Below are 27754 nucleotides of genomic sequence, written 5' to 3' on the forward strand. Positions count from 1 at the left end.
TCCCTTTCTCTGGCTAGCTCAGATGCCTCCTCTCTCATTCTTCTTTTGGATGTCCCTGCTTGGGTATCTCCTCCTTCTGGGCCTGCCTATTACAGGTTTATACAACTTTACCCTGGCTCAAATGCCTCTCTCCACTGAGGCAAGAAGGCTGTTCCAGGGGCAACTAGGTGGCGCAGAGAACAGAGCACTGGCCCTGGAGTCAGGAGGACCTGAGTTCACATTCGACCTCAGCATTTTACTAACTTGGGCAAGTCAACCCCAATTGCCCTGCCTTCTCCACTCCAAAAAGGGAAAAAAGAAGGCTGTCCTGAGTCATTTGCCTGGGAGGGACCTAGGTTGGGGTAACTTATTTCCCCTCCATGTGACAGCCCAGCAGAGAGTTCTACCTGTCTGGCCACTCTTTAGCTGGCACACGTCCTCCTTGTTACTGAGCTGCTGATAGATCCTTATTTCCTGCTGAGACTCCTTAGAAAGGCTCTGGTGATCTGAACCACCTCTATGTAGCTCAATCTTACTTTCCCTCTATCTTTATCTCTTATTTTTCTATATTTATCCCTTACTTTCCCTCTATCCTATATATAAATATAGAGATAGAGATAAATATAAAGACAGATAGATGGAGCTATGTAGCTGTAGTACATACATACACATATGTACATATACAAATATATCTTATCTGTACATAGTTTTTGTATATTGTCTCTCCCATTAATTAGACTGTGAGCCCCTTGAGAGCAGAGACACTTTTATCTTTCTTTATAGTCTTATTACTTAACACAGAACCTGGCACATAGTAGGTGCTTAATACATGTCTGTTGACTTTAACTATCATGCAGTTCCTAACTGTCTTTTTCTGCACTCAGCAATGACTGATAATCTAGACTTGCTTAGACTGGGTGCTTGGTGCCTCTATTCTAGGTCCTCACCCACCTCTTCTGTCTCACCATGAGAGTATGCCAGTATTTTCTTTATTGCCTGAACCATTTTCTGTGTGTTGTGTGCTCTGAGACCTTGAATTCCTCAACGTTAGATAGCTAGTAAATGGAAGAGATGATGGTGCCAGGACTTGGGCATGGGGTGCTGGAAGCTGTGTGATTCTGGATGAGCATCTTTGTCTCCTCTTTACTTGTCTTCCTTTCCTCTGTAGATCAGCATGGTCGCCCGCAATCAATGCCTCATGCAGGTATATAGGCTTCCAGAGCAATGGTTGACTATCAATGTGGTAGAGGTGCTGTTTGGTTTCACCATCCTATTTGATATACTGCTCATTTGCCACATTTAGGTAGCCTACAGGGTCCCCACTCTGGGAATTATAATGAAAACATGCCCCTTGAAGCTGGTACCTGTGATCATTGCTTCTTTTTTCCATCTGCTGGTTCTTTTTCCACATCTTCAGCCTCTTGGTCATCTTTCTGCTGCTATAACCCTCAGTGCTCAGGCTGGCCCTTGTTCTTTGGAAAAGAGTAGCTGCCCACAGGCCCTGGCCATGGCTCTCACCTCCCTCAGCAGCCACCTGAGCTTCTGTCCTCTAGGCCCTCTTTCCCTAATGCTTCCAAAGGGCCTGAGCTTGGCATAGTTGACCATACTCATGACAGTGGAGGAGAAGGGACCCTAGGAAATTCCAGATGCTCAGGACCAGCTTTCTCCTCTAAGTGCTTGACCTCTTCTGGAACCTGGATGGGTCTTACTTGGATACTGGGTATGAGACTGTATCATGTAGTCCACAGGAAGAGTCTGGAGAAGTACAATCAGGCCTCTAACGAAAATTCTACCTCCATTTGGTCCCATCCATCCTCCTACCTTCTCACTGACCCTGATTGGAGTCTGAGTCTGAAGACAACTTTATTTCTGTAAGGCTAAGGGAGCTGTGGGTCTATAATGTAGAAGGAGATGGGGAAGAGCTCACTAGAAGGTAGGAATCTTAGTTCTGCTACAAACTGTGACTTTGCATGACCTCTGTGAGACAGTTATCCCTATCCATAAAATAAAGATGAATCATCATTGTTCTTCAAAGAACAGAAGAATAAATGAATGGGCATACTTAGTTCTCACCTTCAAACCTAAACCAATTCTAAAAATAGGTTCCCTAAACCAGAAGGCATGAAAGGATGAGAGTATGTCCCCTTTCCATATTCTCCTGGCCATTTGGGTTTACATCTAACTATCTGAGCAAATACCTTCTTCCTAAATGCTAGGTCTGCTCCAGCCTTGTGGGTTTCTCTCTTATCTGAACCCCCTCTTCCTAGACTCTGAGTCTCAACTACCTCCTTTCACAGGGTCACTGTGAAGAAAATGCTTTGGAAGCCCTAAAGCACAATATAAATGTGAACTGTTAGTACTCATCTTCTGTGAGTTGTCCCTTCCCTCCCCATTTGTCTTAGACTCAAAACCTTTCCCCTCTGCTCTCACTGCAGTTTCTCTTCCCACTCCCTAACCCTGCGCTGGCAGAGGGACTGACTACATCTGACTGTTGGCTACTCTCCCAAGAGTGTGATTTACAAAGACACTGGATGAATAAACATTGCATCTGGCTGACTGCCTCAGGACAATAAGGAGAACTCACATTTTTATGTCTTGTTTTAAGGCTGTCAAAGACTTTTCCTCATAAGAACCCTCTGTGAGCAAGGAGCATCAGTATCATCATTCATCTTTCATAGATTTATAGATGAGGGGCAGAGAGAAGAAATAACTCCGCTGAGAACAAGCAGCTGGTCAGTGGTAGCACAGCACCAGGACTTAAAAACCCAAGTCAAACATTTTTTTTTTTTTACCATACACATGACTTCTCAAAGGTATGCTGTGGTTGGGTGATCATTTCTTTTATCACCTGAGGGCTTATGACCTCTTCTTGGTGACTATTGTTCCAGGCCCCAGGAGGAATTTGGTTAGATTAAAATGGGTAGAGAAGGGATCTTCCTTTCTTCTCAGAGCCTAATTCCTGATTTCCTTCTTGTGAAGAGTGAAACATTCTGCTGACCCTCAGGTAGCCATCGAGTTCTGGTGCACTGTCCTTCTAGCTACAGGTAACCTCAGGATTCTCTCAACAGGACTCAGATAACTTTTAAAATATTGTTCCTTTGACCTAAGAAATGAAGAATAGGAAAAATTACAGGGAAGCCTGGGAAGATCTAAATAAACTGATGCAAAGTGAAGTAAGCAAAACCAGAAGACTTATATATAAGAACTACAACAATCAAAATGGAGAGAATAACAACAAAACACCTGAAATTGAATTCCATGTAATTAAAATGATCAAACTTGACCTAGAAGAAGGGAGGAAAAATACATCTCCCTCCTTTTCTTTTTCTGTTCTTTGTTTCTAAAAAAATTTTTTATTTTTGCTTTTTGGAGGGGAAAGGGCAGGGCAATTGGGGTTAAGTGACTTGCCCAAGGTCACACAGCTAGTGTTAGGTGTCTGAGGCAAGATTTTAACTCAGGTCCTCCTGACTCCCAGGCCAATGCTCTATTCACTGTGCCACCTAGCCGCCTCTAAAATTTTTTTTTGCAAAAGTCATAGGATCATAGAGTTTGTACTGGGTACTGCGGAGGTAGAACATTGTATGTACTATCAGATGCAGGTGGTATGTCAATTACTTTTGCTGAACTTCTCTCTCTTCTGCTTCCTCCCCTTTCCTTCTGTCCCTTTATCCCTATTTACCCATCCTTCTTTCTCTCTTCCTCTCCCCTTCTTTCTCTCTCACTCTTCTTTCCTCTCTCTTTCTCTCCCTTCTTCTCTTTCTCTCCCTCTACCCTTTTGTTATAAAGGATGGCTCTCTGGGGAAGATAAAAGGAAGAGGGAAGAATATATTTTGAAGTGAAAAAGATATCAATAAAACAAAAAAAGTAAGATAGAATATTAAAGCCAGAAAGAAAAATAGAACAGGGGCTGTTAGGACTGGAAAGGTTTTAGAGATCATCTGGTCCAACTCTTTCATTTTTCAGAAGAGAAAACAGACCCAGAAAAAAAAAGTTAAGATGTCCTATAATTTAATATTAATTGTAGACTTTTTCCTAAGGAATTTCCCTATCATAGACCAATGCTCTTGAACTTCTCTCATCTCCAGGTCAAGCCTTGGGAGGGGCTTCCATAATATTTAAACCATCTTAACCTTGCTGGAGACACATGACTCAGAAACCCAGCTGTAGCCTGGCCCTTTAGAGTCACAAATTAGAAACCAGCAGAGGGACTGGAAAAGATGATCTGTAATTTTAACTATTAGGATCCTATGACCTTAACAAGGTAATAATTTCCTACAGAGTCCCCAACAAAAGTTTTCTCAATACCTGCCCAGAGTTCAGGAAGCTCACTTAGACCCCCAAGTGAGTGACCTTCACAAATCTAGATCACTCTTCAGAGAGAGGGGGCCTGCAGCCTAAATCTGAACACCTTGGCTTGGAATTCACTGGCTTCCCAGATAACACATTCCCTGTGAACCTGGGAGTATTAGCAAAAGACAGACACTGAAGACCTTGCCCAAGGTAAAGCAGCATATATTTTATAAAAAGAAAAATTGTACTGAGAGACAATCCTGTTATCCTGGATAGAGAGCTGACCTCAGAGTCAGGAGTCCCTCCTTTGATATGTATTTATACTGGATACCTGACCCTAAAAAGTCACATTATCTCTCAAAGCTTCAATCAACTCTAAAGCTGTAATTTGCAGACATAGATAGATAGATCAAAGATAGATCAATAGAAATATAGGTAGAAGATAAATAATAGATAGATAGGTAGATAGATAAGAGCATTTATTATATACTTAGTATGTACAGGGTCCTGTGCTAAGCACTGAGACTACAAATATGAGCAAAGGACAACCCCTGCCCTCAAGGAGATTACATTCTGATGGAGGAAGATATATATACATACATATATATATATATACATACATATATATATATATATATATATACACAATATATATACATACATATAGAGGGAGCTGAAAAGCTGGGGAAGGGAAGGGAACCATGAACTCACCAATCAGAGGAGTCAGTCAGTAAATTAGCAAGTAATGAAAGGAGATTGTAGATAGAAATGTAGGCATTTCCAGTCTTCTGACAGAGCAAATTTCAGCTGCACCAATAGGGTTTTCTCAATAGGAGTTCAATACATGGATGAAATCACAGGGTTTTTTTTTTTTAAATAGATTGTTATGCTATTACATGCCTTCTGAGAAACCTACCTCCAGCCCTCTCTCCATGACATACTCTATGTTCCAGCTTACTATATAATTCCCTCAGCATCCCCTCCCCTTTCCTCTCCTCTCCATTGTTGATGCCTTTGCTCCCAAAGACCCCCTTGCTTGGCATGGACTGATGTTGCCTTCCCTTTTCCAACCCTTGAAGTCTTGAGTTTCCTTTAAGACCCCACTTAGGTGCCTTCTCCTCCATGAAATCTTCACCCCAGAACAATAACTAGTCTGAATTGTGAGGTATCTTGGCTTAGTGTGCTGACATATGGGTGACCCCACTTTCTCTTTAAGATGACAGTCATCCTTGCACTTTACCCCATGGCCTCTGGAGTCATGGGGTACAACCATCTCAGTGAGACTCTTTTGGGAATGGATACCACCCCCTTCCTACCTTCTAAGGGGACTGCCTTCTGCCCGCTCTGCCCTGGCTTCCTTATCCAACTCTCTGCTGTGCCTGTCCTACCTCCATGCTTTCTCCATTCCCATAGGACTGTTTTGTGTACCACTGGCCCCTTCTCAGATGAATTTGCCTAGTTAGCTCTGTCTGATCCCCGGCATCAAGCCACCATTCCTGCCCTTATTCCCCCAGCTAAAAACCATCTCTTATCCCTTAAATTTCTCCTAACACTTTATTGGACCTCTCCTTTGCAATTAACTCATTTTCTCATATATCAAAAATTTTTGCAACCTGTTGTGTTTGGTTGGGGTTTTTTTGTATCCTCAGTGCCTAATAACTATGTATTGAATAAATTAATGAGGACAAATAATAATTTCATCTGACATTTACTTTGTGTTTTAAGATTTATAGAGAACTTTAAGTACAGTATCTCATCTGTTCCTCATGATAATGCTATGAGGTAAGTACAGCAATGCAAGAATTATTATCCTCATTTTGCAGATGCAGAAGCTGAGCTGGGGGAGTGAAGTGGCTTGCTCAATGTCACACAGCTGAAAAGGGACAAAGTTAGTACCTGAACTCAAGTCTCCAGGATTTCAACCCAAGGCTCTTCCCAGGAACTGCAACAGGGTATTTTCAGACCTGCTTTGGGCAATTGACCAAGATCTTTGACTGGTTTTTAGGGCTCTTTCATCTAGATTATCTTTTATTGCTTTGCTAAGGTCAGCTCAGCCTTAGATTTGGGTCAGGGTGACTTATTGTCTTTCTTCCAAAAATCTGTTTCTCTTTTGTTGATTAATTTTGTCTGTCTTCCTAGTGAGTCCTCACTCCCAACAATACCCAATTTAGGAAATAATTATGTTTCAGGGTCCTTTTTTTTATAAGTTGTACTTTTTAACACAATTGTTTAGGTTTTGGTGGGCACTTGCTTGGAAAAAGAGAGAAGGAGAAGGGGTAGGGGAGACAGAGACAAAGAAGAGAATGAGAGGGATAGAGAGATACTGAGAGAAGAGGGAAGAATGGGAGAAATGCAGAGAGGAGAGACAGAGAGAGAAGGAGGGAGAGAGAGATATTGAGAGAAAAGGAGAGAATGGAAGAAATGCAGAGAGAGACAGAGAGAGAAGGAGGGAGGCGGGGAGATGGAGAAGTGGACATAGGAGCCTTGGGCAATTTCTCAAATGAAGTGTCCAGGGAGGAATTCAACTATTATAGGTAGTAGCAGAGGTATCTTCCTGAGTGAGAAGGCTGCCAGGATGGAGATGTGGTGGAATACAATACAACAACATTATCACTCCATTTTGAGGAAGGTCCTAGACCTGCCTTCCTTCATTCTCTGAACTTTGTTACCATGCCCACCCAAGGGCACCTTGCCCCTCCTTCCGATCTCTGCCCCTTCCCCAAGCTTTTCTGCTGCCTTTTATATGCTCTCCTCCCATTAGAATAAAATCAAGAAGGTATCTGTATTTGTATTCCCAATGCTTAGCACAGTGCCTGGCACAGAATAAGTGATAAATGCTTGTTGACTAGACCAGTTGACTTGGGAACGTGAGACCTGGTTAATCGCTGATTTAGTCCTCATGTACACCAAAATATTTATTGCTGCACTATTTGTGGCACAAATAGAAGCAAAATAGATGCCCACCAGTTAGGGAATGGCTAAACCAATTATGGCACATGAATGTAATGGAATATTTCTGTTTTCGCTATAAGAAATAATGAATACAATGACTGCAGAGGAGCATGGAAAGACTTACATGAACTAATAGAGAATGAAATAGAGTCAAGAAAAAGACTTCATACAATGACTTCAACAATGCCAATGGAAAGGAAAAGTTACAAAATTACACAGAACAAACTCGGTTCCAAAGAAGAGAAATGAGAAGATACCTCCCTGTGCCCCAAGGGTGTGAAACACTACATATATTTTCAGATTGTTTTCAACATGATTGGTTTTTGCTGATTGTTTTTCCTCTTTAAAAAAAGATTATTTGTTATATGGGGTGACTGGGGGCAGGATTGGAGAAGTAGGAGGGATGCAGAGAGAAATTTAGGAGATGTAAATCTAAAAGACAGTAATAAAATTTATTTTTTAAAAATCACTAGTGTAACTGAACCAGATATAGGAATGTGGGAAAACTCTCGCACTTTTTCCAGCTCCTGCTCTCTCTTCACCTGTCTAAATCCTAGCCATCCTCCACACACCTGCTCATGTCCTGTCTCCTCTGGGAAGCCTATCCTAACCACTTCAGGCCAAAGTGAAAGCTCTCCCCTGAACTCCTATAGTATTTCACCATTAGTTTGATACTTAATAATAACAGTTGCAATGTTCAACTGTTTGCCTTCCTAAATGGGAAAATTATACTTGTAACTCCTAAAAACTTTCTCATTATTAGGCAGTTAGAAGAAGTATACACAGACAGAAGGCACAGGTGTGAGTAGAGAATATGAAGTGATGATTATGTAAAAACATAAAATTGAGGGGTGATAAGAATGCACTGGGAGAAAGGAAAGGGAAAAGTAGAGTGGGATAAATTATCTGACATAAAAGAAACCTCAAAGAGATTTTACAGTGGAGGGGAAGTGGGGAAGGGGGGTGGAAGGGTGAGCTCATGAACCTTACTCTCATGGGAACTGGCTCAAAGAGGGAATAACATACACACTCAATTGGGCGGAGAAATCTATCTTACCATACAGGGAATTAGGAGGGGAAGGGGTTAAGAGAAGGGAGTGGGGTACTGCTAGAAGGGAGGGCAGATTGGCAGAGGTGAAAGTCAGAAGCAAAACACTTCTAAAATTTTTTTTGTTTAGTATTTTATTTTCCCCAGTTACATGTAAAAACAATTTTTAACATTTATTTTTAAAACTTTGAGTTCCAAATTCTTTCCCTTCCTCTCACTCCCCCAACATTGAGAAGGCAAGAAATTAGATATAGGTTATACACGTGTTGTTGTGCAAAACACTTCCATAATAATCATGTTGTAAAAGAAAACATAAGACAAAAAAAATCCTTCAAAAATAAAGTAAAAAAAAAAGTATGCTTCAATCTGCATTCGGACAGCATCAGTTCTTTCTCTGGGGATGGATAGTATTTTTCCTAAGTCCTTCAGAGATGTTGGATCATTTGAATTGCTGAGTAACTAAGTCATTCATAGCTGATCATCCTACAATATTGCTGTTAATTTCACTTTTTATCAGCTCATGTAAGTCTTTTCAGGTTTCTCTGAGATCATTCTGCTCATTGTTTCCTATAATATATGTGTGTGTATACATTTTCCATCATAATCACATAGCAATTTGTTGTTCAGCCATTCCTCAATTGATGGGCATCTCCTCAACTTCTAATTCTTTACCCCCCAGAAAAGAGCTGCTATATTTTGTACATATAGGCCCTTTTACTTTTTTTAAAATCTATTTTGGAATACAGACCTAGTAGTAGTATTGCTAGCTCAAAGGGTATGCATAGTTTTATAGGCCTTTGGGCATAGTTACAAATTGCTGTACAAAATGGTTGAGTCAGTTCACAACTCCACCAACAGTGCATTAATGTCTCATTTTTCCTTCATCCCCTCCAAACATTTGTCATTTACCTTTTCTGTCTTATTAACCAATCTAATAGGCATAAGGCAGTACCTCAAAATTGTTTTAACTTGCACTTCTCTAATCAATAGTGAGAGTATTTTTTCATGTGACTATATATAGCTTTGATTACTTCATGTGAAAACTAATCATATCTTTTGATCATTAATCAATTAGGGGATGGCTCTTATTTTTATAAATTTGACTGAAGCAAAACATTTTTGAGAATGGATAGGGTGAAATGAGAGAGAGTGTAGGTTAAACAGGGAGGAAATAGGATGGGAGGAAATAGTTGGTAATCTTTACTGTGAAAAACATTTTTACAGCAAGTTTCTCTGATAAAGATCTCATTTCCCAGATATATAGAATAAACTGAGTCATATTTATAGAAACGAGAACTATCCTCTAATTGATAAATGGTCAAAGGATACGAACAGGCAGTTTTCAGATGAAATTATCAAAGCTATCTATAGTCATGAGAAAAAATGCTCTAAATCAATATTGATTAAGGAAATGCAAATGAAAACAACTGACCAACCACCACACCCATTAGATTGGCTAATATGACAGAAAAGGAAAATGACAACTGTTGGAGGAGATGTGGAAAAATTAAAACACTAATTCATGGTTGGTGAAGTTGTATACTGATCAAACCATTCTGTAGAGCAATTTGGAACTATAGCCAATGGGCTTATAAAACCCTGCATATCCTTTGACTAAGCAATACCACTAGGTCTGTGTCCCAAAGACATAAAAAACAAAAAGGAAAAGTACCTATATGTACAAAAATATTTATAGCAACTTTTAGTGGTGGCAAAGAATTGGAAATTGAGGAAATGTCTATCACTTTGGAAATGACTGAACAAGTTATTATGTATGATTGTTATGGAATACTAATGTGCTATAAGAAATGATGAGCAGGATGCTCTCAGAAAAACCTGGAAAGACTTACATGAACTAATGCAAAGTGAAATGAGCTGAACCAGAAGAACATTGTGAACAGTAACAACAACATCATATGATGATCTACTGTGAATAATTCAGCTACTCTCAATAATACAATGATCGAAGACAATTCTGAAGAACTTATGATGAAAGGTGCTGTCCATCTCCAGACAAAGAACTGGTTGAGCCTGAATGCAGATTGAGGATACTTTTTCTTTATTTTTCTTGTTTGTTTTTTTTTTTTGGTCTGTGTTTTCTTCCATAGCATGACTGACATAGAAATGTGTTTTGCATGACAATACATGTATAATATATGACAAATTGTTTGCTTTCTCAGTGAGAGAGGCAGGGGTGGGAGGGAGAGAATTTGGAACTCAAAATTTGAAAATAGAATTTTGAAATTGTTTTTACACGTTGGGAAAAAATAAAATATTAAAAATTTTAAAACAGTTGCATTTATGTAGCATTTTCAAAGTCTATAAAGAACTTTACCTATGGTATCTCATCTGATCTTCACAAGGGATCTGTAGGCATTATTATACCCACATTATAGATAGGGAAACAGACTCAGGGAAGTTAAATAGTTTACCCATGGTCCTACAACTGGTAAGTTTCTCCTAGTTCTTAAATCCAATGTTATTTCCTACATCATACTACCTCTAGTAATATCTTGCCTTGTGGCATAGGATCAAAGGATTTAAAGGTGGACTTTAAAACACAGAATGTTAGAAGATAGAACATGGAACTGGGCAGCTGGGTGGTACATTGGATAGAGGGTCAGGCCAAGAGTCAAGAAGACTCATCTTAGGGCAGCTAGGTGGCTCAGTGAGTAAAGTGCTGGCCCCAGAGTCAGGAGAAGCTGAGTTCAGTTCTGGCCTTAGACATTTAACACCCACACACACAAAAAAAACTAGCTGTGTAACCTTGTTACTTAACCCCAATTGCCCTCCAAAAGGCAAAAAAAAAAAAAACCAACTCATCTTCCTGAATTCAAATCTGGCCTCAGACACTTACTAAATGTGACCTTGGGCAAGTCACTTAATCCTGTTTGCCTCAGTTTCCTCAACTGTCAAATGAGCTGGAGAAGGAAATGGCAAACTACTCCAGCATCTTTGCCAAGAAAACCCCATATCAGGTCATGAAGAGTCAGATACGACTAAAAATGACTCAACAACAAACAAACATGTAATGTCAGAGGTAGAAGAGACCTCAGAATGTAAAATGTGGAATGACAGAGCTAGAAGGGAACCTAGAACTTACAATACTAGAGCTGGAAAGAACCCAAGGAAGGAACAGAAATAATATAAATGTAAAGAACCTATGACTTAACTGGATTAAATCAAACTATTGCACTGAAGATGGGCCCAAGAGTGATTTTGCCATGACAATTTATCAAGAAGGGACAAATTTTCATAGCTGTCCTGTTATAGCTATAACCTAGGGCCAGGGGTGGGGAACACGTGGTTTGAAGCCACATGCGACCTTCTAGGTCCTTGGATTTGGTCTTTTGACCGAATCCAACCTTCACAGTACAAATCCTTTCATTAAGGAAATTTGTTCTGTGAAGTTTGGACTCAGTCAAAGGGTTGCCCTTGAGGACTAGAGGGCCACATGTGGCCTCTAGGCCAAAGGTTCCCTGCCTCTACCTATCCCTCACTACAAGTCCCATAGAATATCAGGGCTGGAAGGGCCCTACAAACCATACTATTCCCTTATAGAAGGGAAGTCAGAAACCATTTTAGGCTAACGCTCCCATTTTATAAATGAGGGGACTGTTGTTCATCCTTCATTTTCTTTTTTCTTTTCTTTTTTTTTTTATTTTTGGAGGGCAGTTGGGGTTAAGTGACTTGCCCAAGGTCACATGGCTAGTTTTTGTGTTGTGTCTGAGGTCAAATTTGAACTCAGGTCCTCCTGACTCCAGGGCCAGTGCTCTATACACTGCACCACCTAATTGCCCCATTTTTTTCCTGTCCTTTGTTTTCAAAGAGGACCAGTGACATCACAGGGTGATGTCTTGACTTGTGAGTAAATTGGATTTAAGAGAGACAGAGTTGCACCAAGTCATCAGCCTCACTCTCTCTTCCTGAGTTGTTAAAGTCCAGCGTCAGAACAAAAGTCAAGATGACCAGAGATGGCCTGGGATACAGCAGATAACCTTGGTGTCTGACCAAGTGCTCCATAGGGCTTGCTTCAGCTGCCTTCCCATCAGCCCATTCCACTGGTGGAAGTCTTCACATGCTTGGGGTAGACTCCTCCCCAATTCACCAACAGGTTTGGGGCCTATCAGTTACCCTTAACCTGGTTTAGCGGCTCTGCTGAGGCAGTTTTATCAGGGTGTAGCCACTGGATGTGCGATAGCTTCTTGGAGCTATAGGTGAGAATTGGGTGAATCAAGTGGACACAAAAGGTGAATAAACAGCCCTCACACTGAGGCACTAATCCTCCCTTAACACATCTACACCCAAATCATGTTTGAGTAAGAGTTCTATTTGCCTAGTGATCTGTTGCCATTGAGTCTCAGAAAACGAGGAAACTGAAACCCAGGGGAAGGAAATTATTTTACCAAGTTCCCAGAGGTAATAAGCAGGACACCCAGGATCTAAACCAGTTTATATTACCTTGAATTGCTACTTGCCTTTTCATACTTGTGTGTCCAGGCTTCCAAACTAAGCTGTGGGAACTTGAAGGAAGGGAGTATGTGCTGGTGCTGTTTAAATATACACAGTAGCTATGTAGAACCTGGGTGGTAGGAGCTAAGAAGCCACCTCTTGGGAGGAAGGAGATACAGAAGAGCCTGAGGAGCAAGGCCCAAGAAGGCAGGTTCTGGATATTTTGTTAGTGGAGGTCCTTAATGTCTTTTTGGTTAAGCTGTGAGAGATTTGGGAAATGGAAAGCTAAAAGCCCAGGCAGGATTCCCTTAATGAAAGGTGTGGGAGAAAGTATGAACCATGATGAGGAGACGGGGGAGATAGGCTTCTTCCAGAGGCACAGAGCATAGATATGGGTGGGAACCAGGAAGAAGGAATGCTCCTTCCTAAACCAGCAGAATCAGGGTGTTGAGATTAGAGGCCAGGAAAAGCCTGGTTGCGGTGGTCAGGGCAGAAGAAGTCACCACAATCAGGGGCAGCCAGGTAGCACAGCGAGTAGGAGCACCGGCTCCAGTGTTGAGAAGACCTGGAGATCAAATCCGGGGCTCAGACACTTAGCACCCACCCAGAAACACCTGGCCGTGTAACCTTGAGCAAGTTACTTAACTCCAATTGCTTAGGGGCGGCCAGGTGGCTCAGTGAGTAAGAGTACCGGCTCCAGTGTTGGGATGACCTGGAGATCGAATCCCGGGCTCAGACACTCAGCACCACACCCGGAAATAATAACTGGCCGTGTAACCTTGAGCAAGTTACTTAATCCCGATTGCTTTAAAAAAAAAAAAGAAGTCACCACAATCAATGGCTTTAGAGTATGGATTTGTAAGGAGCTTTGTAGCATTACAGAAAAAACAAAACAAAACACTGAATCTGGAGTCAAAGGACCTGGGTTTGGGTTCGAGTTGTGAGGAACCTCAGAAGCCATATTGCTCCCTCAATTGATGGGTCTGCCTAAGGTCTGCCCAGGAAACTGTGGTCCCTTCTTGCTTGTCAGAGTGTCCGGAATGATATGTGTTAAAAAGAAAGGTTTCCAAAGCCCCATTGGGAAATGTTTTATACCAAATGTTCTTATTATATGAATATATATATATATAATATATTATTATTATTACTGAACCCAGTAAATGTACCTTTCTGAAAAGGTATTTAAATATCAATAGATGATTGATGGAGCAAAAGCATTTGAGTGGAGGCTTGTGAACTATTGCACTAGAAAAGTCACTCCCCTGGGTTACCCCTAGACCCAGGAGTGGGAGATGAATGGTGGGGATCCACCCTGCTTGCAAAGAGAGTGGTTGGGAGAGTAACTCCAGAGCACAAATAAGAAAAGAAAGGAGGAAGAAACCATTAAAAAAATTATTTAATGCAAAGAAGAGAGCAGAATGAATCACAAACAAGCAAAAGAGTTCTGGAAGTTCATTACATGTTGGATTTATTATACACTTAAAAAGAAAAAGCCAGTTTTACGCAACAGTTATTCACAGTTTCATGTATATAACTCTTTTTTTATTCTACTATGTATAGAGAAATGCACATTTTATTTAATGTTTGTTAAGTTTGGAATAAAAAGAAAATTCATACACACAAAAAGGAAAATTTAACTTTGAGTAATGGAGATGTTTCAATCCCAGCCTCCATTCTGGGCTACTGGGGTATTTCCTAACTTCCAGTCTTGTTTCTTTTCTCCTATTCCACAGTCTATACTCAACATACAGAGATTTCACTTCTGCCCAGAATGTCCTGACCATACAGCTTTCATTTCTAGGAAGGGGGTTACTTTCCCTCTACCCTTTCTCTTTTCCTAGACACAAGGTGCATGGTCCTTGGAGACCTAGAAAATTCACCACAGGGCTCTTATCTTGGGTCATTCTTTTCTTATGGATGATATTAGTCACTCCCCTCTATAGGACCCTCCCCCCCTCCTTCCTTTGATTACTCTCCATTCATTGATCACTCTTCTCATAGGGTGTTCCTGCTTACAACAGACACTTCCCTATTAGTCATTCTCTGGGGTAATACTCTGGTAACTCTTCTCCCATTGATCATTACTCTCCCTTGGGTTACTCTCATCATAGGATCTCTCCACCCCCTCCATGGGTCACGCCCCTTTCCATTTCCAGTGAAAGAAGATCTGGAGGTGGGGGCTATACCTCAGTCCCCCAAAGGTCAATTATCCAAGAAGACTTTGGTGGCTTTTTTAAAAAATACTTGAATCAATATTATTCTTGACCCTTCAGCAAGAAGAGAACATGTTCTCCTGGGGTAACCTTAGGCAGATTCATTCAGAGAGTTATCAGTGTCGGCATGGGCAACATGAAGAGAGATACTGAGTAATTCATGGGCAGGAGGAAATAGAGATACCCAAACATCTTGGCAACACTAACTTATCTGTTCAAGGAACTCAAGTTTGGCCCCTTCTTTTGTTCTCCTGAGTTCCAGTCCCACCCAGCTATTTAAGAATAGTCAGTTCTACCTCCCTACATTCTTTACCTGGAAAGGAGACTGTTGGTGTGCCAGTCAGCTAGTCGATAAACATTTATGAAGTGTTTACTATGTGCCAGGCACTGTGCTAAGCACTAATGATACAAAGAATGGCAAAAGATAAGTCTTGCTCTCAAGGAGCTCAATCTAGTGTCGGAGACAACTATGTACAAAGAAGCTATATGCAAGATAAACTGGAGATAATCCAGAGAGGGGGAGTGCTAGGATTGAGGCAGATTGGGGAAGGCTTCCTGTAGGACTTGAAGGAAGTCAGGGCAGTAGGAGACAGAGACGAGGAGGGAGAGAATTTTAGGCAATGGGAATGACCAGAGGAAATGCCTGATGTTGAAAGATGGAGTGTCTTGTGTGAGGAATGGCAAGGAGGTCACTGTCACTGGACTGAAGAGTATGGAGATGTGGAGGAGATGGCATAAGGTATACAGAGACTATTGTAAGATGTGATTCATCAGTCATGATGTTGGGTTTACTGAACTGCTTTCTTCTCTTGTTCAGACTTTCTATAATAAGTATCAGCAAGTCTATGGGGCTGTTGTAGACTCTCTTCATCTCTAGAAGGAAACAGAAAAAAATGTACTAGTGAGACACCATTTCAGTGAGAATGCACAAGTTTACTATGTGCTCAGCCAGGAACCAGAAAGTTTCCACCAACACCAATGTAACATGTGGCTGTTGCTGTTATTGAGTCATTTCAGTTGAGTCTGACTCTTCATGATCCCATTTGGGGTTTTCTCAGCAAAATAATGGAATTGCTTCCTAGGTATATACAGAAGCTAATAATAAATGCTTATTGACTTGAAACACTATCATTCAACTTCAGAATGAATCATCTTGTTTTCTTTTTTTCTAACCTACCAAACTACAGCACCATCTTGAGAAACAGTGTCGTATAGTGGGGTAAGCATTGGCTTTAGAATCAGGAAACCTGTGCTCAAATTCCCACTCTAACACCTCTTTTGACTTTGTGACCTTTTGAAAGTCACTTTACTTCCTTGTCAATTTTGTGATCATGGGGATAATAATAGCTCTATTCTTGACAAGATTGTTATAAGGAAATTGTTTTGTAAAACTTAAAGGAATATATAGGAATAATTTTATCATTATTATTATATAACTTCTCATCTACTCCCTGAAGGGTGGCTACTACCTCAAGATTCAAGTGATACCAGTGGATAGGTGCCCCTAAAACTATATATAACTCACAAGCTCCCACTGATGTGCTTCCCATTAATTTCAGTCAATAAATATAATTAGCTCTTAGCATAGCTGCTATTCTCCACTGCCCTGCCATGAATTTGGGTGCACTCTCTCAGAAATACACATAGTATCCTTAGGTACAATAGTGTTGAGTCATAAGTAGGGAACTCATGAGGCAGAGCCAAGATGGTGGATTAGAGGCAACCCAGATGAACTGTCTCAATATACCCATTCAAACAACTTTTAGAATAACACCTTAAATCAAATTTTTGAGCAGCAGAGCCAAAAAAAAAAAAGTCAGAGTGAGACTTTTTTCAGCCTAAGAAGTTTAGGAAGTCAATAGAAGTTCATGACAGCAGGGTAGAAGCCTGTCCAGAGCCCATACATTCAGTGGCAGCAACAGTGGCCACAGCAGCTTCAAGAGTTCTCAGATCAGAGACTGTAAGGCGGTTGGATAATTTGTCAGAAAGAGATTACAGGAGATCTTTATCTGGCACTGGGTACAGCCAATATTGACTGGCAACCCTATTGCCTATATGCAGTTATGGGTCTCCAGGGTGGAGAGGAGCACTGGGAGTTGGTCATGAGGGACCAGGAACCCTGGTTACCGTCCCAAGGCAAAGATAGTGCTAGCCACAGGGTACCAGAGGCCCTTCCTCTTTAAAGACCAGAGTGCAGACCAGGCAAACAGTGACTACACCTCTCCTAGCATCACACCATCTTGGAAACACAAAAAACTTGTGGATTCCCAGGACTACTTCTGAAAACAGTAGCATGAAAAAGTCTGAAGCTTGGGACAGTGCCTTCCCATCCCCAGGTGAGCAGAACTCAACTTTAACATAAAACGCAAAGTCAAGAAACAGGCTGGGAAAATGAGTAAACAATAACAACAAAGAATTTGATGATAAAAAGCTACTATGGTGGCAAGGAAGACCAAGACAAACTCAGAAGACATCAGGTAAAAAGAGCTACAAGCAAAGTCATAAAGAAAAATGTTAATTGGATGCAATGTCAACAAGAATTCCTGGAAGAGTTAATGAAAGAGATAAGATTAATGGAGGGGAAATTGGGGAAGGAAATGAGGGGGGTGAAATAAAATTATGAAAAGAGACTTAACAGTTTAGTAAAAGAGGCACGAAAAGTACTGAAGAAAATGATGCCTTAAAAAAACTGGCATTGGCCTAATAGTAAAAGGGGCACAAAATTCACTGAAGAAAAGAACTCCTTGAGAAACAGAATTGTTCAAGTGGAAAAAGAGGTACAAAATCTCACTGAAGAAAGTAATTCCTTAAAAATTAGAATTGGGCAAATGGAAGCTAATGACTCCACAAGACATTAAGAAACAGAAAAATGAGGTCAAAAGAATGAAAAAAAAAGAGAAGAAAATGTGAAATATCTCATCAGAAAAATAACTGACCTAGAAAACAGATCAAGGAGAGATAATTTAAGAATTATTGGACTCCCTGAAAGCCATGATCAAAGAAAGAGCCTAAATATCATATTTTGAGAAATTGTCAAGCAAAACTTCCCTAATATCTTAGATCCTGAAAGAATTCATTGATCACCTCCTGAAAGTAATCCCAAAATGAAAACTCCCAGGAATAATATAGCCAAATTCCAGAGCTCCCAAGTCAAAGAGAAAATATTTTAAATAGCCAGAAAGAAACAATTCAAATATTGAGGAGCCACAGTTAGAGTCACTCAAGATTTAGCAGGTTCTATGTTAAAGGAGTGGAGGGCTTAGAATATGATATTTTGGAAGGCAAAGGAGTTAGGATTACAAAAAGAATCACCTACCCAGAAAAACTGAGCATAATCCTCCAGGGGGGAAAAATGAATATTTAATTAAATAGAAGACTTTCAAGTATTTCTGATGAAAAGACCAGAGCTGAATAGAAATTTTGGCATGCAAACAAAAGACTGAAGGAAGCACAAAAAGGTAAACAGTAAAAAGAATCAGAAGAGATTCAATGAAGTTAAAGTGTTTACATTCCTACGTGGGAAAATGATACATATAACTGCTAAGAACTTCCTTATTATTAGGGCAGTTAGGAGTATACATAGACAGAGGCATTGATGTGAGTTGAGTATGATGGGATATCTAAAAAAAATTAAGAGGTAAGAAAGAGGGATCCACTGGGAGAAGGGGCAAGGGAGAGGTACAACAGGATAAATTATTTCACTTAAAAAGAGGCACAAAAGAGCTTTAACAATTGAGGGGAAATTGGCAAGGGGGGAACAATGTTTGAACCTTACTCTCATCAGAATTGGCTCAAAGAGGGAATAACATACACACTCAATTGGGTATAGAAATCTATCTTACCCTCTAGAGGAGTATGAAGGCAAGGGCATAAGAGAAGGGGGATGGTGCTGATAGAAAAGATGGCAGATTTTGGGAAGTTGGTGGTCAGAAGAAAAACACTTTTGAGGAGGAAGAGGGTGAAAGGCAAAAGAGAGAGAAAGATAAACGGGGGAAATAGGATAGACAGAAATATACAGTAATGATAACTGTAGAAAAATAAATTTTGTTTTTGCTTTTTGGAGGGCCATTTGGGTTAAGTGACTTGCCCAAGGTCACACAGATAGTTTTTTGTGTTAAGTGTTTGAAGCCAGATTTGAACTCAGGTCCTCCTGATTCCAGGGCTGGTGCTCTACTCACTGTGCCACCAGGCCACCCTGGTGGAAAAAATTTTATAGCAAGTTTCTGATAAAACCTTCATTTTTCAGATATATAGAGAACTGAGTCAAATTTATAAAAATAAGAGTCATTTCCCAATTGGTAAATGATCAAAGAATATGAAAAGGCAGTTTTCAGAGAAAGAAATCAAAGCTATCTATAGTCAGATGGAAAAATGCTTTAAATCACTATTGATTAGAGAAATACAAATTAAAAACAACTCTGAGGTACCACCTCATATCTATCAGATTAGCTAATGTATGTAACACAGAAAGGGAAAATGACAAATGTTGGAGGAGATATGAAAACATTGGGACACTAAAGCATTGCTTATGGAGTTGTAAACTGATTCAACCATTCTGGAGACTAAATTGAAACTGTACCCAAAGGTCTGTAAAGCTGCATACCCCCTCTGATCCAGCAATATAACTACTAGCTCTATATCCCAAAGAGTTTTTTTTTTAAGGGAAAAGGATCTTTATGTACAAAAATGCTTATAGCAACTCTTTTTGTGGTGACAAAGAATGGAAATTGAGGGGATACCCATCAATTGGGGAATGACTAAACAAGTTGTGATATATGATTGTGATGGAACCTATTGAGCTATAAGAAATGACAAACAGGATGCAGAAAAACCTAGAAAGACTTACATGAACTGATTTACAGTGAAGTGAGCAGAACCAGAAGAGTGTACACAGTAACAACAGTATTGTACAATGATCAACTGAGAATGACTTAGATATTCTAAGCAAGAAATTGATCCAAGACAATTCCAAAGGACTCACGATGAAAAATCCTATCCACCTCCAGAGGAAGAACTGATGGAGTCTGAAGGCAGATCAAAACACACTTCTTAAGTTTTATTTTTCTTGTTGCTCTTGTTCTGTTTTGGATTGTGTTTTCTTTTACATCACCAGCACAGAAACATGTTTTGCATGATTCCATACATATAACCTATATCAAATCATTTGCCTTCTCAATGAGGGGGGTGGGAGAGGGAGAGAGGGAAAGAATTTGAGACTCAAAATTTTTTAAAATGATTGTTAAAAATTATTTTACATGTAATTGGGAAAAAATAAAACATTTTAAAGATGTTTTAAAATTTAAATTTGTCACTAGGGACATGCCCACACCTATACAGAAGCAGGAGTGAGGATCTACAGTTCTGTCCTTCCTGGTAGATTTAGGGTTAGTCAGATTCCTCAAATTCCTCACTTTATATCCCTATATGTGTGTGTGTGTGTTATATATATATATATATATATATCATATATGAGAGAGTCAAATTCCTCAAAGGTTAGTCAAATTCCTCACTTTATTTCCCTCTATATATTCTGCATTCCCTCTATATATACAGATTATATGCAGATTACATAGGCAAGGTAGTGAGGATTGTGGCCAGGGTATGACCCCTCAGGCTTAAACTGATTTTTCCAGTTTAACCTTTCTAGTCCACTTGGAGTCAGGATGGCCATTGTCTTAGTAAAATAAGATAAATGAGCTTCCCCACAGCCAAGGATCATCTCCCAATAATTTTTGTGGGAGCAAAATAAGATACCATCATATCTCCTCTTACAAAATTTAAAAGGTTTTGCACAAACAAAACGAATGCAACCAAAATTAGAAGGAAAGCAGAAAACTGGGGGAAAATTTTAGAGCAAGTATCTCTGATAAAGGTCTCATTTCTTAAATATATAGAGAACTGAATCAAATTTATAAGAATACAAATCATTCTCCAATTGATAGAAATGTACAAAGGATATGAACAGGCAGTTTTCAGACAAAAAAATTAAAGCTATCTATACTTATATGAAAAAATGCTCTAAATTACTATTGATTAGAGAAATGCAAATTAAAATAACTCTGAGGTATCACTTCACACCTCTCAGATTGGCTAATGTGACAAAAAAGGAAAATGATAAATGTTGGAGGGGATGTGGGGAAAACTGGGATACTAAGGCACTATTTTAGTGAACTGATCCAATCATTCTAGAGAACAACTTGAGACTACGCCCAATGGGGTATAAAACTGTGCATACCCTTTGATACAACAATACTACTGCTAGGTCAGCTTCCCAAAGAGATTTCAAAAAAGGTTAAAGGACCTATTTATACAAAAATATTTATAGCAGCTCTTTTTGTAGTAGCTAGGAATTGGAAATTTAAGGGAAGCTTGTCAATTAGGGAATGACCCAACAAGTTGAGATAAATGATTGTAATGGAATATTACTGTGCTAGAAGAAATGACAAGCAGGATATTTCAGAAAAACCTGGAAAAACTTATATGCTAAGTATCAGTTCAGATACTAAGTGAAGTAAACATAACCAGGAGAATATTGTACACAGTAACAGCAATATTGTATGATAAAAAACTGTAAATGACTTGGCTATTCTCAGCAATACAATGATCCAAGACAATCCCAAAGGACTCATAATGAAAAATGCTATCCATTTCCATAGAAAGAACTGATATTGTCTGAATATAGATGGCTATTTTTCCTTTTCCTTCCTTCCTCCCTCCCTCCCTTCCTTCCATCCTTTTTTCCTTCCATTCTTCCTTCCTTCTCCCTTCTCTTTCCTTTTTTTGTTCAAGTTTTCTTGCATGAAATGACTAATATGGAAATGTTTTACATGTTTGTACATGTATACCTATATGAGATTGCTTACCATCTCAGAAGGGAAGAGAGGGAGAGACAGAATTTGGAACTCAAAACAAAAAAAAAATAGTGTAAAAATTTTTTTACATGTAATTAGGGGAGGGGGAAATAAAATACTATTTAAAAAAAGAATTTGTCCCATTGTCCCTTCTCTCAGTTGAACAATAAACAAGAAAAATAAAAATGAAACCCTCATAACAAATATATATATATATATATATATATATATATATGTAGTCCAGAAAAACAAATTTCCACATTAACCATCTTTGACAATATGTATCATTGTGAATTTTAAGTCCATCAGCTCTCTGGCAGGAAGTGGGTGGCATGATTCATCTTCAGTCCTCTGGACTCCTGGTTTATCATTTCATTAGTCTGGGTTCTAGCATCTCTCAAGTTGTTTTTCTCTATAATAGTGCTGCCATATATTGTCCTAATTTTGTTCACTAGACTGTCAGTTTCTTGAAAGCGTGGAATATTTTGAGGTTTTTTGGGGGGCTTTTGGTTTTTACCTTTCTTTGTATTCCTAGAACTTAACAGACTTGTTCAGTTATTCCAGTTGTGTCTGACTCTGTGACCCCATTTAGGGTTTTCGTAGCAAAGATACTGGAGTGGTTTGCCATTTCCTTCTCCGGTTTATTTTACAGATGAAGAAACTGAGGCAAACAAGGCTAAGTGATTTACACAGTTAGTAATTGTCTGAGGCTGGATTTGAACTCAGATCTTCCTGACTCCTGCCTTGGTTCTCTATTCACTGTACCACCTAGCTACAAGTAGGTATTTAATAAATACTTGTTGACATGATTCCTGCCCCCCCCAACTTGGTTTCCAGTTTGGGGTTACTTCAAAAAAGAGCTGTTATAAATGTTTTTATATGGGTCCTTTTTTTTCTTTCTTTGACACTTTTAGGGTATAAGCCAAGTAGAGGTATAGCTGGACCACAAGTTGCTCAGCCATACCCCAATTGATGAGCATCCCCCTGATTTCCAATTCATTGTTATCACAAAAAGAGCTGCTATGTATATTTTTGTATATATAGGTTCTTTTTCTTTGATCTCTTTGGGACACAGACCTAGTAGTGGTATTGCTGGGTCAGAGGATATGCAGTTTCATAGCCCTTTGTGCATAGTTCCAAATTGCTCTCCAGAATGGTTGGACCAGTTCATGACTCCAACAGTTCATTAGTGTTCCTATTTCCCCCTCATTCTCTGGGAGGGCTCCAGGTCCCCAGTTCCCTTCAGAAGATCTGAGTGGATAAGGTGTGACCAAGAGCAAATGGTGAGGGTCCATTAGTAGCAATGAGGCAGGCAGCCCTAAAAGCTTTTTAATCTAGGGTTGCCAGGCCTCAGCTCCAGGATATTCAATCACTGAGTGGCATGTCCTGTTCTATTTCCATTTCCTTAGCTTCCAGGAAAACCTGCTAGGGTTGGGTGACAGGAGAGTATGCTAATAGTTAATGAGGATGGCAGCAGGGTGTGTTCCCTAGCAAACAATTGGTGCTTCATCAAACCCCTTGCCTACCTCCCCACAAGGTTTTTCTCTTTCCCAATGTGGGACATTAGTTTTCTCTCATTCTGTTTTCCTGGAAGCTGAGGAAATGGAACAGGCTGCATAGGGCCTTGATTACAAAGCTCTGATGTGGAGTGGGTGGACAACTCTGTGGCCACAAATTAAAAAGCTCTTTGCTGCCTGCCTGCCTTGTTACTCCTAATTACTTCTATGGCTCCTACTCCACTATCCTGCTCCCTTTCCACCCCCCTCCCTTCCCCCTGCTCCATAGTCTAGAGAAACATGACCATTCCCTATTTTCCTAGCTCCCTCTTTTCATCCAAAGGAGTGGAGCACCCCAGACTCCTTTTTGTCATAAGTTCTTAGGTTGAACCCCAAGTTTGCTGAACCCTTATCCTTGGTTTGGGACACCCAGGACTTTGAAAGCAGAGATGAGGGAGGCCCCTTCAATTCAGATCCCAAGGGGGTAGCTCTCTGGCCCCAGCCCTTGTTCTGCAAACCCTAGGATACCACCCCATCCCCCAGTGTTAGGGACAGAGAGGGCGGGGACCTCAGGGAACAATATCTCTGGCTCAGGGATGACCCCCCCCCATTCTCACATCCCGCCAAGGAGTCATGTGGCCTGCTTCTTCATTAGGGCCTGGATATATAAACAGGGTGGCCGCTGGGAGGGCAGCTGGAAGAGGCTATCTCCAAGGAAAGGGACAAGGACAAATTCATAGGCGGTGAGACCCCCTGGGCTTGAGGCTCTTAAATTCTTCATTGGGGAGGGAATGGCCTTTGAGACCCTAGCCCCATTATTGCTATTTGGGAGCCTATGTAGGGAAAGGATGGTGACTTCTTCAAAGAGAGAAGGCTGTCATTCAGGATAAGGGTCAGGGGGCAGTGAAGGGGGTGGCATGAGGTGAATGTCTGGGAGGTCACAGGGATGAGGGGATGGGTACTGGGGACTAAGTGCTGCAGACTGGAGATATGTTAAGAGCTATGAGACTCAGGAGCCCCTGCAGCACAGGGTGAGTCCATGTTTTCCTGATGTCTATGCCAGATGATGTTGAATGCTTTGCTGCTGAGCTGGGTCATGCTGCAGGGATTGCCCACCGCCCTGGGTGCCCAGCCCACTCAGCAATACCCAGAGGCTATTCGCTCCAGACTGAGTAGGTCAAGTCAGGCTCTGTACCCTGGGCTCCTGCACTCAGCTCCTGCCTCCTCTCTGGGACTCTCAGGTCAGTACTGAAACCTAGGGAGTTATGGACAACCAAGGGACCAAAGATTTCCTTCTGAGGCTCACAAAGCCAGCAAAGTTAGGAATCTTCCCCTTTTCCCCAAGGCTGGTGTCCACACACCGAGAAACTCAAAAAGACTTCTCAGATCATATAATCCAACGCCATCACTTCAAAGACTTGACACACTTGTCCAAGATTAGATAGGTAGTGAGTAGGACTGTCAGGAACTGAAGTCAGGTCCCCTCTGCCTCAAACGAAATCCAGTAGTCTTTCCACATAACTATGCTGGAATCAGGGACTCTAGCCGACCTTTAGAACTAATCTCCATGTCCTCCTGGGGCTGGATTCTGTGTCCTCCCCCACACACTCCTTTTCATTCTCCCTCAATTTTGCCCAATCTCCCACTCCAGGGATCCTCTAGTAGGCTGGGCTGAACTGGATTAGGTAGGGCGTTGCCTTCCCTTCACCTCTTCTCTACCTGCCAGGCCCTGGTATACAGTCAGAGCTGGAGCAGATGGCATCAGAGCTGTCAGAAGAATCCCTCCTGGACGATCCCGAGGCTCTGGCACCTGGGGTAAGTATCACTGCAGGGAAGGAACAAAGTCGTAAGCCCCCAGCAGAAGGGAGAAAACTCTTAGTTTCTTCAGCCTCTCTCCTAAAGTTACAGGACTTACTTTGGGAAAAGATCTTCACAGGTGAAGAAATTAAGTCTCAGAGAGATTAACTACCTCGATTCAATTCACACAGGTAATAAGAGAAAATACAGTGTAATGGAAAGAATGCTGGAGTGAGGAGAGAACTAGGTTGAAATCCTTCCTCCCGTATTTACTAAGCACATAGTAGGTCCATAATAATTTAATACTTGTTGAATTGAATTGTACCCAGTAATGCCTACCTAATAGTTTTATTGTAAGGTACAAATGTTAATAGGGGTGAAGTGTTTTGTAAATCTTAAAAGTTCTCTTTAAAGTCAGCTCTTACTAAGTAGCAAAACCAGGATTTGAGCAAAGGTCTTTAACAAGAGAAAAGGTTGATGGAACTCCAGTGGGTGAATAGGGATGTTTCACGTTTCAGCAGCTTTTTTTCCTTAGAATCGTAGCATTTCAGAGCTAAACCAAGGATCGCTACCACCCCATTGTTTTCAGGTAAAATATGGAGTCAGAGGTCCTCCTGGTTTGTAATCTTCTCTTTGAAATTTACTAGCTGTTTTGCCTTGGGTAAATCACCCTCTCTCCCTGGGTACTTTCCCAGCTGTGAAATAAGAGAAGTGGAGGTTTTTAACTAGAAGAGGTCCCTTACGTGTCTAAATCTCAATACTAAACCTAGAAATACTGGGATCTCTTTTTTTCCTCTCTCCCCCTCGAAATATGGGGAAGACTTCACAAGGGGTGATGTGTGGTGGCCATGGGCATCTTTGGGGACTTGAGGGCAGTGAGTTAGTTCATTGCCAGGCTGGTATGGTAGCCAGAGCGTCAGAAACCTCCCCTCCGCAGATGCCTGGTCCGATGACCCGCGAAGATCGCTCCCCACGACGCTGTGTTCGCCTTCTCGAGTCCTGCCTGGGTCACCAGGTTCCGTGTTGCGATCCGTGTGCCACCTGTTACTGCCGCTTTTTTAACGCCTTCTGCTACTGCCGCAAGATCAGCACCAACTACCCTTGTAGCCGCAATTAGTCGGGCTAGGCTGAGGGCCAGCAAGAAACCTGTTATGTACAAGCACCAATAAAGGCTCCCGAGAGCAAAGCTGGAAACCTGTCACTATGAGGCTTTTTCTTACTCCAAGATCCAAGAGTTGTGTCCCAAACGGGAGCAAACTTTGACTGGGCTCAGGGCTGGATAGTTCTGGAACTCTGGCTGCAGCGGCAGGGCTCTGATCTGAGCTTTAGCGGCTGGCAAACAGGGCTGAGGATGGGTAGGCGGGGAGCAGGCACTATCCCCTCTGGGGGCAACCTTCCTGAAACCGGTCCTGTCCACATACCTATCCTTACCCTTGTCCGCATATCACCTCTTCTGATTTATCCAATAACAACTACTTGAATTTCCACCGAGCTTTCCAAAACATTCCACCGAAAACCAAAAACACCTTTGGGAAGGGTAGGCAGCAGTACAATTATCTCCATTTTACAAATGAGAAAGATAAGGTTCAGGGAAGTTAGTATACCAATTGGGTGAGATTCGAACTTTATTCGACTCCAAACCCAGGGTCCTTTCTATTGTACCACTGATGTCTCCACTAGTCTTTTCCCTAACTACACACTTGACCCTTAACTTCATTTCTCCCACAAACTTAACACCGTGGCCTTCCTTTTCCCAGCACTTGAAAAATGTTTCCAAGTATTTATTAAGAGCCTTCCATCTTGACCAATAGCATTAGGTGCAGTGGTAGAGATACATGCATGACCTATAGAAACTAATCTATTACAGATTTGGAAGGGACCCCAGAGACTATCTAATCAAATTCCTAATCCCCTCGAGGATATCCTCGACAAATTGTCATTCAGTCTTTACTTGCAGGTGGGTGGAACAGTAAATAGAGCACAGGATTTGGGAATCAGCAAGACTTTAGTTCAAATACTGATCGATACTCCTCAGCAGTGTGTGACCGTGGGTACGGCAGTTCTTTGCCTCAACTACCTCAGCTGTAAACTGGGGATGATAATAATAGCACCTCAGTTGTCAGTGTGGACAAAAAGAGATAATATTGGCAAAATGCTTTGCAAATCTTAAAGAACTATTAAGACAGTTCTTCAAATAAGTGAAGGCATCTAGAATGTCTTTTGGGTTTTTTTGGGGGGGACGGCGGTTTGTAAAATTTTATGGAGACAAGTGACCTTTTCCCACAGATTCGATATGTCAGAGCTGATCTGGACCTTCGAAGGTCCCACCTGGGAAGGAGCCTTAAAAGAGAAAGGCAGAGCTAGAAGGAACATCTTTCTTGTCAAGCCTCTCATTTCACAGCTGAGGACACTGAGGCTCAGAGAGGAAAGGGGTCTCGCCCAGGACCTCACATTGGCAGTGCTGGAATTAGAAGCCAGGTTTCCTAATAACCCGCAATGCCACCTTTCCACTCCTTCAGGAGGCCTTTCTCGCTCCCCCAAGGTTGCGAGGAATGGAAATGGGGGGAGGGGGGGAAGAGTATGGGGGAGACGGGGGAAGAGAGGGAAGGAGAATTAATTGAATTAGTGTCCCTCCCCACACACCCCGGGAGGCAGGAGGTGACTATGCTTCGTCAA

The 27754-nt window shown here is 41.1% G+C and overlaps 1 protein-coding gene across 1 annotated transcript; it reads left to right on the forward strand.

The window, feature by feature from the left end:
* Positions 1-23943: 23943 nt before the first annotated feature.
* On the forward strand, positions 23944-26255 carry AGRP (agouti related neuropeptide). The gene is made up of 4 exons (XM_069085929.1): positions 23944-24024; positions 24345-24522; positions 25008-25096; positions 26016-26255. Exons 2-4 carry the CDS (start codon positions 24345-24347, stop codon positions 26193-26195), a joined length of 447 nt encoding a protein of 148 aa, XP_068942030.1. The 5' UTR covers positions 23944-24024; the 3' UTR covers positions 26196-26255.
* The last annotated feature ends 1499 nt before the right edge of the window (positions 26256-27754 follow it).

The sequence above is a fragment of the Petaurus breviceps genome, unplaced genomic scaffold (genome assembly GCF_028583685.1).
Source record: "Petaurus breviceps papuanus isolate PSGF00001 unplaced genomic scaffold, PetGlider_PUasm1.0 176, whole genome shotgun sequence".
Lineage (NCBI taxonomy): Eukaryota > Metazoa > Chordata > Mammalia > Diprotodontia > Petauridae > Petaurus > Petaurus breviceps.